General features: G+C 36.2%; 1 protein-coding gene across 2 annotated transcripts in view; it reads right to left on the bottom strand.

Moving 5' to 3' along the window:
- Window positions 1–1,590: 1,590 nt before the first annotated feature.
- LOC117422928 (anosmin-1-like) overlaps window positions 1,591–12,083 on the bottom strand; it is a 43,999-nt gene continuing 33,506 nt past the window's right edge. The window contains exons 8-14 of one of the 2 annotated variants that reach the window (XM_034038174.3): window positions 9,267–9,402; window positions 8,501–8,665; window positions 7,695–7,783; window positions 5,064–5,232; window positions 4,408–4,637; window positions 4,125–4,266; window positions 1,591–3,601 (exon numbers count right to left, since the gene is read on the bottom strand). In XM_034038174.3, coding sequence (XP_033894065.3) covers window positions 4,126–4,266; window positions 4,408–4,637; window positions 5,064–5,232; window positions 7,695–7,783; window positions 8,501–8,665; window positions 9,267–9,402 — 930 coding nt within the window. In that variant the 3' untranslated portion in view covers window positions 1,591–3,601; window position 4,125. The remainder of the gene's footprint in view (window positions 3,602–4,124; window positions 4,267–4,407; window positions 4,638–5,063; window positions 5,233–7,694; window positions 7,784–8,500; window positions 8,666–9,266; window positions 9,403–12,083) is intronic. The other variant, XM_034038175.3, reaches the window with a different exon arrangement.

Genomic DNA, 12,083 nt, shown 5'->3' with positions numbered 1-12,083 from the left:
AATAGCCAACATTTCCTATGTAGAAAGCCGTTTTAAAATGTGCAATGGACCAATATCTTAAAGCAGTTTAGTTGTAACAAGGTGAGGTTATGGATTTCCTATTATGAGGTCTGAAATGTGTTTTGCGTTATATTTAACCATTATGGAGGAGCTGCGTCATTGTTCCTATAACTAAAAACTTACTTTCAGCTGTTTTTCTTCTTCTTCTAATAATAATAATAATAATAATAATAATAATTTATTATTATTATTATTACTATTATTTCATTTTTTTTTTTATCCAAAGCCACTTACAGAAAATTAAACAAAATATACAAGTATAAAAATTTCAGGGAATACAAATGCAAAACAAACACATATCTATAATATATACAAAATAATTATAAATAACGAAAATACAAAAAGATATATAAATAGGAATTTACAAATAAATATTGAATAAGTGGGTTTTGAGAAAGCAGTAAAAGACAATCCTGAGGATAACCGGTAGCTGGTTCCACCACCGGGGGACAAGTGAAGAGAAGGAGCGAGCATGGGAGGAAGGAGAGTGAAGAGAAGGCATAACAAGTCAGCCAGTAGAGGATGAGCAGAGAGGGAGAGAGGGAATATAAGGAGACAAGAGGGATTGGAGATAGGAAGGGGCAGTATGATGAATAGAGCGATAGGCAAGAGCTTAAATTGGATATGAGCAGAGATAGGTAGCCAGTGCAGTGGAGAGTGCGAAGCAGAGCGGTAGCGTGAGAGTAGCAGATGAGCAGCAGAATCCTGAATACATTGAAGAGGGCGGATAGCCAAAGCAGGGAGACCAGCGAGTTAGAATAATCCAATCTAGTAAAATGGGAGGATTCTATAAATTGCGAAGAAAGATGAAGCTCTGGAATGGGATTTACCTGCCCATTTCCAATAAGTAGCTGTTAATCCTGGATAAAGTCAACTAATGGTGCAGCCAATCATCATGCAGTTCAAGCCAGTGCACATCATCTGATTGACACCCCTAACCATTCATATATTAGGGTGTATTCAATTGATCCTCTTAATACCATCACTATTGAAATCATCGAGAAACTTCTAAAGAGAGAAAGAGTCAGCTGCCTCTTCAATGGTTGGCTTCCAAAAAGCAAGGTGACATGCAGAGTAGAGTAGCACTTTTTTTTTAATTCTTAGGGTGTCTATTGAAAAGACATTACAGAAAATCATGTGACACTGCAACCTTTCAACTTTGTAGCAAGCAGGTGGGGGGCAGTGTCCAAACGCAAATAGACCTCAATAGTGGAGCCACAGGACTCACAATGATGCAAATATCACTAAACATATTGCACATACAGACTGTGGTGGCCCTCTTATTGAGGCTGTCTGTTAAAAAAAAAAAAAAAAAAAACAACTTTGGAGTAGTAGCAATCTGTCTTTTAGCTAGTATAGCTTTCTGGTCGCATTTTACAGGATCTTTCTTTCCCAGTAGCACAGTTTCTGTGATAAAATTAATATGATCCGCTGCCTAACCGAGAACTCCACACCTTGAACTAAACTCCAGTCTAGAAGTTTTGTTAACGTAAAATAAGACATTTCCAGTTTTTTTTAAAATTTTTTATTACTATTTGAGGTATCGATGTACACTTTTATACATAACAGCAAATGCAATATTTACAGAAAGAAAATATGCTATAATACAAACACATTTAATGTGAAGTCAGAATAAACACAGAGACATGGAAGAAACAGTTGATGCAATATCCACTTCTACCAGCGTTCAGAAGGCTTTGTTTCAAGCAGAACATGTTTGTAGAAGGCCAAGTCACAGTGTGTACTGCTGCTTTATTTATTACACAATGAGATACTTGGTATTACAAACTGCATTAGGTATTACAAAATATGAAAGGCCCTTATAACAGATTAACATATTTATTACAAATTCAACATGACAATATATGACATTTTAGATTATAACTTCACCATGAAATAACCCTGTTTGTAATCAACAAGCAGCATGATAAATTATAATCTGATACACGCAATTCATTCAGTCTTACACCAGAGCAGACAAAAGCGATCAGAACTTGATTCTTCACTAGGCACCATGTACAGAACTACACCAATACTAGAAAATGAGTCTTTTTTGTAATCTACAGGGGTTGGAAAAAAACAAAACAGAACCACCTGCCATAACATTGTCAGTAGGGTATAGGGTGACCATAGGCAGCACTCAATTAACTGCAAGGGTGATTTGAAAAGATACTAGACTATTCCTTAGGGTTACCCCTCTCCAACAGGGAGGTTGAGAGTGGACATCTGCAGCAGTCTATTCTCTACAGAGTCATCAGCAATTAATCTGGGACATGAAAGCATCTACCAACCAAGCTCCTACTACAGGGAAGGGAGATGCATTTTAAAAAAAATATTTTGACAATACATGCAATCTCTAATTTTTGGCCAATACTACGGTGTATTGGACCATTTTAACTATATTTCTAAAATACATTTGAAAAGTTTTAGTTAAATATAGTTCAAGTTAGATTTACTATTCTTTGAAAGACACTAGATACGTTTTTAAAATATATGTATTTTATATTTTATGCATAATAATTCTTGACAATATTTTGTGAAGATTCATGTTGTAGATAACACTGTTTTTACTTGTAGAACATGTAGATGGTAAGTGGGATCCTTTTTCATAGCAAAAGTAAGATCATTTAAGGCGCATAGAGGCTTTTCCAGTATGGTCACAAAGAAAGACTTCCTCTTCAACTTGTCCCTAAACCCTTTAAAGTCATTTCAGTTGACATAATGAACAATCTAAATATTCCCACCATTTAAATATGAAAATATTTCCAATCCTCTCATTTTACTTTAAAACACTAAAATACACTTAAGCGACTCACACACACACATTAATGACTTAAACGACAACTGGGTTTAGATTCTGAACCATTAAGGTTTGCATTTTTTTTTAATTTATTCTTTTTAATTACACTTCCTGGTAAACTCCATGGTAAATCCACTAGAGGGAGCCATTATCCTTGATATTGTTATGCTAAAAGCCAAAGTGAGTATATTTAAAATAATAATAAAGCCCAATTGTGTTTTCTACAATTGTAATGGCCGATCTGATACATTTCTATGAGGAAAAGGATAGTGCAAGGTACACCATAGAGATTTTAAATATATAAAGTATGTTCTTTTGTCACAATAAGGTACAATCCTGTTGAACAATTGATAAAATCATTATAACGTTCTTAAGCAGTGACTGTATTTTATTTATTTTTTTGGCAAGACTAAAAGTATAAAAATATTAACTACAATACTAATTCCTCAGTGCTAATACAAAATTTTATTTTTTTCATTTTGGGCCATTAAATGTAGAGTTTGTTACATTCAAATCTTCAATATCTCACTACTGGCAACCCTAGTGCTTTTTGGTGATAAAATTGGTTTACTTCTCAGCGTAACAAACATACAGTTTTCATGGAATGTCTCTGTATATGTATGTCAAAAATCATCAACGTCAGGATAATATCAGTATCTAAAAAGAAGCTTTAGTTCAGCACAGTGACAGGTTCCCATGGAGGTTCAGAAATGTTCATTCAGATGTTTGGGGAGAGTCACCCTAAAAGAATAAAATAAAAAACAAAACATGTATTAAAACACAGCAGATTTCATATTTAATACAATATACTACTTAAAGCATTTAAGAAAGTGCATTATGCATTGTTTTTATAGTTCAAATCCAATGACCTAATAATTGCTGGGAACATCGGACTGTTTTAAATGATGCAGCTTTGTTAAGGAAGTAAAGTGGGGAAGCACATTAGGGTTACACTGTGCCCACAGGTAAAGCATTGCATACCAAAACCTGTGCAATGCTAATATGTGTCCCCACAATTAGCCTTAAGTCTTTTCTTAAGCAATTTTTGCAGAAATACTTAGTAAGCAATAAGCAGGGCAAATAATGATTTAAGAAAAATATATAAATCACACAGAACATGCATGCCAGGTAAGAAATACAATATTAGAAACATGGACATGATGTAAAATATCATTTTAAAACACACAGTCATAAAACCCAAGTACAGCTAAAAGAACTTGCTATAGTTTATTATTTAAAAAAAGACATTGATCAAAAAGTGTACCTCATCGGGCTGTGTTGTTCAGCTGTGGGGTCTGGAAAGTATTGACAGTTGCTGGTCCATTACCACCCTGTGAAAGCACATGAACATGGACTCTGTAGAGTGTCACTGGTTGAAGATCTTCAACTATCAAAAAAGGCTGGTCCTGCAGAAACAAGATAACATAGTGTTTAGTAACTAACTAGAACACTAACTATTTCTGTTAATTCTGCGTTAATGTAAATTCAGTATGTTAGCACACCGGTTAGACATACTGTCTGTCATCTCAACATGTTATTGCACTTACAGGGGACAGTATCTGGGTTTGGGAGATGACTGTGTCTGGTACTGCACTGGTTCTGCTGGTCCTGGAGAGCTGCGTCCACCTGAACTGGTAACCAGTCACAGACTCCTGAGTGGGGTGGTTCTGAAACACCTGCCAATGAAACTCTCCAAGGATCGACCCATTTACAGTCTTGAAAGCAGCTGTCAGTTTTACTGGTCTAAGCATTACTTTTCTGGCCAGATGGTGGTGCTCTGGGATTTGTAAAAAAAAAAAAAAATTGTTGGAAATTAAGGAATAAACTTACTTGAAAATATTAAAAAGCTACATTTAACCCTTTAATATATCTGATGCTGAACATGAAAAATATAATAATAAACTAATCAACATAGTAGTTCAAGTTCAACAAGGTATCAAAATGAGGTGATTTATTGTCAGTTGTCAGTTATTTAAACCTTTCAGTCCTGGCAGGACCTCAAGGTCCCACCTTACCTTAGTGCCGTATGTTAACATATGTGGTCAGAAATCATGTTGGGACCTCACGTGACTCCTAGGTCCCAGTCTGAGGTAGTCAGGGATCCCAAGTAAGCAAGGGGTGTGATAAAATGTGAAACAAACAGGTAATCCCCAGTACTGGTTGTATAGATTTTACAGATGTTTTCTTTTTCCACTTCACTTACCATCTCTTAAGCAGGATAGAGCTGTAGCCCCCTTGCTCTTCACTGAACTGCACTGTGGGGTGGTCACATAGGTCACAGCCTCTGCTCCCTGGCCCATCACGGAGACCGGCTGCACTGTCACCTTGTACTTGCAGGCAAACGCGAGGCCAGTGATAACAAAGTGCGTGCCCTGGAGTCAAAGAAAAAAAACTAACTTGTCAGCTTCAAACAGCAGCTACAAAGCAAAGCGATTAATAAACTAAACGTCTCATCCCTAGAAACCACGGGAGTGACAGGGACTGCTTTATCTGATCGGGCTGCATGCTTTCTGCTCTATACATCTTCATTAGCTGCTTTAAAGCACAGCACTTATACATGACAAATTGTTGTCGACAGCAGAATGTTCTCCAGCTAACATACAGATTTAATTTATGGCAATTATTTTACGATTGAATACTAATAATTATTTAATAATATAGAACATTAAAAGATTTCTATCAAGTCAAATCAGCCCGTTTCGAAAGATATTTTTCAATGTGCTGTAATGATTAGGCATGAGTCATTTGATTTAGTAAGGTCACAAAAATGCTATAAATCACAATTTCTGTACAATTGTGTCGTATTATCTCTTAACTCTTAAATTACAGTTTTGTTTTTCATCTTGCATGTCCTTTAACTGGGGTAACACGACTCAAAAGAAGGCAAACTGGAAAAAAAATGTACCTATGCCACTATTTACAGTGGAATACTATTGTGTAGTTTTGCTTTTCATCCAACAATACGGATTACAATAACTGGCAATGTACTGAACACAAATTAAAAATCATTGACGTTTGTAAGGGGCACATCTATGAAAACTAAAATAAACTGAATTCAAGTAAACAAAAGTTTCAGCTTTTTTAGTAGAGCTGGTACTGAAGGTTTTATGAAGCATTATAAAAACAAAAGAATGATCTTTGTGTGAGTGTCTCAAAGATTGGCAGGTGTATGAAGCCTGTCTGTCAAGTTGAAATCCTATACCTAAATCTACAGAGGCAAACTAAGGCAAGGGATAGGCCCAGTGGAGTGGTGAGATAAGGAAGACAGGTGATGACAGAACCCTGCCCAGACTCTTGTGAAGACAGCACACCTACAGTCATTTCTCTAGAACCACAACCCCCAGCATGCACCCTCTACATTACTACATAATAACACAGGGATTAGTTTAAAAAGATGTGTGTGGCCAGGTTTTAGTTTCAGAATATCAGATCCCATAAAACAAAACAAAACCCAACAACTGCAATTAGTTTGTGCCATTGGTATAAAAATGAGATTACTCTGGGGCGATCGCTGCTTCCTTTTTTTTTTTTTTACAACAGGATATGTGGTTTACTGTGTTCTATAATTTGACTGCATAAGCTATTCGGCCAAATCTGCACACCATAAAAAGGTGCAGGACTTTACATATTTTGAGAAGTTTTATTTACTTAAAAACTAGATAAAATAAAATGTTTCTGTCTAGAAATCTACCTTGAACTGCAATGTGAATTTTAACCTTATGATCCCAGATTACCACAGCCAAATCACTGACAATAAAATCAATAGGTACTGTATGTACCTGCCACTGCTGTAAAGGCAACAACAGAGCTGTCAGTATAATGAAAAAAACAGATCACCATGGCCTGTGCTGATGTGTACATGACATACATATACATGCTATACATATTCGCATTCATACATCCCCACTCTAATACTCTCAATAACATGTGGTAAAGGATGTTGAAAATCATATCACAAGTGGATATACAATTCTCTTTTTAATATATAAATGAAAGTTAAATATACAACTCCTTTTATACCCAGATTCAGAAACTCTCAAAACTTGAAATAAAGAATGTCCTAACCAAGTTTCATCACAGTTGGACGAGTTGTTCTCTAGACATGTACAAATAATAAGTGTGACATACTACTGCACAGACGGATGGACGTGGTTATGACCGCTTCCACTACATCCACGAAGTCGGGGACCCAAAATCTAATGGCTTTTTGTTTTTGTTCTGTACAAAATCATTGCTTTTATAGGGCATGAAATTCTAACTGGTTTATAGCGATGCATCTGTGCCTGGAACAAAAAAAAAAAAAAAAACAGCATTTCAGCTTGTAAGGGCCTATTGGGCACTAGCTTATTTTTGCTAATCTTTTCGTGGCTTTGAAGCTGCTATCTGGAAGTCCACCCTGCAATTAAACTGTATTGTACAGTTAGGCCACAGCTCTGTGGAGACAATTGAGAGGTGAATCCGTGGTGGGAACCATAGATCTTCTGAAGTGTGGGCTACTGCTACAACGGATGGGACAAAACAACTTTGAAAGATTAGCCCTGTATTTATGGAATTAGATTCAACCACTGATGGGATAACCATAGTGCCACCCCTACAACCACAACAAGCCTCTAAATTACTACAATGCTACCTATTTAAAGATAAACTCTTAGAAGTCAGTTTCTAAAACCTTTGATTAAATACATAATGGTGGATGTTATGCAGAATAAGGAAGTTGCAAAAAAGCAGTGAAAAGGCAAGTGCCAGCACATCCGCCAGCACTTTTCAGCTTTGAAAATGACTAAGTATGAATGCACATCACAAGACCACCGCAAACAGACAGACATTCACCCACCAGCACATTTGCCTTTTCTTCTGCCTTTGTGTTATTTCTTGAGCAGACGACTGGGGACCAGGTTAGCAGGAATGGGTCTTTAAGTGTTTCTGCAATAAAGAGAAGCTCAGGATGTTAACGTGACAATGAAAGTTATAACCAGCACTGATATGGATGTAGTTAAAATGCTAGGAAAAGATACACAAATAGTAGGTTTCAAAGCTGAACTGCCAGCATTTCAGATGGACCTGACAAACTTTTACTACATTCTGGTCAAATATTACAATTTTATTAAACATTCCCTTCAAAACTAAAAAAACTGGCAAGTCTACAAACAAAGCTTAGATATCATTTCCTTTTCATTTTTGGTACATATTCTTTACATTTTGTATATTCTATATTTAAGCAATAAAACATATACTGCAAATATCTCCCACAGAGTTCCAGGTTGTCTCAACTGTTTGTTTTTTTTAATACATCTGCTTTTCATTTACAAACCATGTTGATATTATTAAATCTGTTCTCATTTATATTTTTTTAAGATAACAGTAAATCAGCACTCCATATTTATGGTGTTCTGTGGTTTCTTAAACATACTTTCCCTGTTGCCATGATGTCGCTCGCATAGGATTTCGGAAATGCAAATCCTTGATATTTAATTTTTCTGCAGAGAAGTTAAGATACATAAAACCCACGGGTCAGCATTGATCTGTGCCAATTAATAATCTTTCTTTTCATGGTTCAACTTTTTGACCCAGAGAAACCCAGCAACTAAAAAGGAAATGCTTTCTTTCATCAGTCTTGAGTAATGGAATAATGTAGCTTGCCTTCCTGGGCCTTCTTCCAGAAGACCTTAACTTGTAGCTGGTTGTTATGATAGTGTGGAGCTGCAGCTTCCAGTCTCCTGATGCTCGGTACAACATGAGTACTTGGCAATTCATTAGACACTTCCCCAGTTGAGCTTCCATGGAGAGAGTTGGCGTCTGTATCTGCTTATGAAAAAGGGCATACAAAATCCATTTAAAACAGCTTCAAATTACTTTCTTGCAAGCTCTCTAACTTTAGCAGTTTTGTTTTCCCTTTTACAATAAAATGGATCAAACTTAGCATGTGGTGACTCTACAGAATGAAGTTCTGGTAGCTGAAAGTTCTTCCAGATTCAGTATGAAATGTTTTATGTAAAGCTACTGTAAATTGTAATAGTTACAATGGATGTTAAAAAATCTTTGCAAAGAAACAGATGAGATGGGACGTGTACTGTAGCGGACTATATGCATAAACATATTGAACCAGCAGAGTTAATTTATTGTTTAGTTAACAAACTTAAACTGTGTGCTACATAACTTGCAGGTTTTATTAAGGTCTTGGGCTGAGTGTCTGGAGTTGGTTTTGGCAGAATTAGTTTGGGACTTATACTATAATTAAAAACAGAAACAGAAGAAAAAAAATCACATACTTTTCTTTCTAGTTAGTTCAGTAAATGTTATTCTAGACTCAGAGGGTATTCCCTATTGTTCTGGATGAGAATACAATAGATACCTGCACATTGTCCATCTGTAGTATTAATACACCCATCTCTTTATGCATATTTACCTGTGTGAGTTGTAGTGAGGACGAGCTGGGATTTGACGCTCTTCAAGCGCTTCTGTTCCCAGTAAGCTATCGCTTGTACCTGTATCAGGTAATCCACGTTGGGCTGGAGCCTTTCAAGGAGTATTTCAGATGCATTCTGTAGATTAAACCAACAAAGAAAACACAGAAGTTACAAATACTGTCTGATTGTCAAGTGACTTTTGAATAATTTTATATATATATATATATATATATATATATATATATATATATATATATATACACACGACACAAGCGGATATCCACTCCACGACGTCAGAGCAGCACAGGCTGTTGCTAGTGCCTTTAAGAAGTAAGACCATTTAAACACTAGGTTATCAGACCTTCAAAAGTAACCATTTTGGTTTTATTAAAAACCACTGAACCCAGGTAATACCTCACATTGTTCCAACATCAATACATGTGCTAGTGCTGCATTCAAAACTGTTCACCGGATGTATTTTAACAGGCCCTTATATCAGTAGGCCAGCTGCCAAGCAGATACATGTTCTAGACTGTTCCTAAAGCATTAGTGTACTGATTAAGAAGTTCTTTACCTGTGGGCTAATGCTTTACAAATGTTCCTTTTCCATATTAAAGGCACCGATAGACATAGCAGTGTGAACAGTCGAACAGTGTATGGAAACAAGATTTCAGTTAACCTATTTATCACGTACAATTAAATACACATATATTAGATATAAGCAACCAGCTGGCTTTTTCATTTCACCTCATTTTATATCCTTTTCTTGCTCCCAGCACCTTTAAAAAACAATGACAAATGAGATTTCAGCGTGGCTAAAAATCCTTTAAACACCTGTTGCACTGGCATGCTGACATACTGTATTTATTACTGTATTGTTTTTCTCCCTTTTAAAACGAGTTTCAAACAATATAATACAATATGAACCCTAATCTGGGTTTACATGTCAACGTTTAGTTTAATCTACAAAGGCTTATTTTTAATTGCCTTGACGGTAAACTGGAACACGGTAAATGAATGTTGCAGCTGCTCCTATTACACCAGAGAATGCTGTGGGAACCCTTGTAAAAATTATTGCTAATCTTACAATGTTTTAGACTGCCGTTTCAATCACGACGGGTTAAAGGGTACATAAGGACCTTTTTATTTTTTTGTGTTACATGTTCCCATGTGTTGCTACAACTGTTTACGTACGTAACTGATATGGATTTACCAGTGAGCAGGAGGATGATGGGAAATGTAGTTCTGAGAGGTCCATGCGGGTACATGTGAAGCCATCTTGAGGCAGGGAATGCAATTTAAAAGTTTTAAAAAAATTGTCAAAATATAAAAAAAAAAAAAATACACACACCTTACGTAACAGTTGTAGCAACACACGGGAACATGTAACACAATAAAATGAAAAGGTCCTTATGTACCCTTTAAGTGATTATAACTGGATACAGCCACTGCCTTTTTTTATTAATCACCTCCGAGACTCAATCTTCCAGTACTTTCCAAAGCCCCTACATCTGTGCACACCAGATTGTCCGGTACAAGATACTACGAAGACATGCTCACGTCACACTTCTGTGGTGGAGACCTGGCTCTTGCAACAGAACATGGATGCTTATATTTTGTAGACTTTGCCACTTCCCTTTATAAAGTTGTGTTGAAAATGAGCCTTCAATAATGGTTAATGGACATTTTCTTGCTCATTTATGAAAACAAATGTTATCCAGGAGTGTAAGGAAACAAGGTGTTACTACTCCAGTTGTGGACCTCGCTAAATTAAAGAAGTGATCTCCATCAGCACATTGGGAATTAGCGCCCACGAAGGGGTCAGGAATTTGATCTCATTGGTCTGTATTCTTCAGCTTGTTGCCTCAGTTGGGTTGCATATCCCATTCTGCCACCATACGTAGGGGTTAGCTAATGCTACCTGAAACTGGGGATATAGGGATTTTAATTCACAACTTTCTGATTCCAAAGCTCGGGGTCTACTTGTAAGCTAAAATATGACCCCCCCCCCCCCACTTATTATTAAAACACCCCATTAAAATATATCCAAATAGAACATGAATTGTATTCAGTTAACGTAAACTGTTTTTGACTATATACACTTGGTTAGCCAGTGAAAGACAATCTAGTTCAGTATGGGTTGAAATTTCTCCCCAGATGCCTTCATACAAGACAAATTGCTTCACTGCGGTGAAATACGTATATGCTAAAGGACCAATTTAATGACCTTTAAGTTTTGAAATACCCTTTAAAAGAAAATATAAATGATGAATTAAACTTATCCACATCACCTTTGTTTATTGCAAAGTGATTACTGAACTGAGCAAGTTATTCAGACTTAGAATAATTCATCTGTCCATAGTTTACATGATTGGCATGCCAGGTAGGTATAGGCTACACATGTTTGGCATACACTAATGTAAAATGACACTGTATGCTACTGTTTTGGAAAATGTGAAGGCCTATATTGGCTTGTAAAACCTGAAACCTTTTTAATATCACTTCCATCAAAGGCCTTGCATTTAAGAGACTGAATATCAGATTAGGGCCAAAATAAATCCACTAAAAGCTATGACTAGAGGTCATATGTGAGTTATCAGAGACATTAAACATAGCCATTCTGTCATCTTTAGGACCAGAACCTTTAGATTTACAGCCACAGAAGACATCACAAGAAAACCACTTTATTCATGGAACCAAGCTTGATATTTCATCCTAAAGTATAGACTCTAGCAATAGAATGACTGTCACATTTGATTTTAGAGATTGTATATATGCATTGGTGTTATTTTTACTCTTAACAAAATAAAAAAAAG

This window comes from Acipenser ruthenus, chromosome 17, assembly GCF_902713425.1.
Source record: "Acipenser ruthenus chromosome 17, fAciRut3.2 maternal haplotype, whole genome shotgun sequence".
In the NCBI taxonomy this organism is placed as follows: Eukaryota; Metazoa; Chordata; class Actinopteri; order Acipenseriformes; family Acipenseridae; genus Acipenser; species Acipenser ruthenus.
This window is presented reverse-complemented; position numbering and strand designations above follow the sequence as displayed.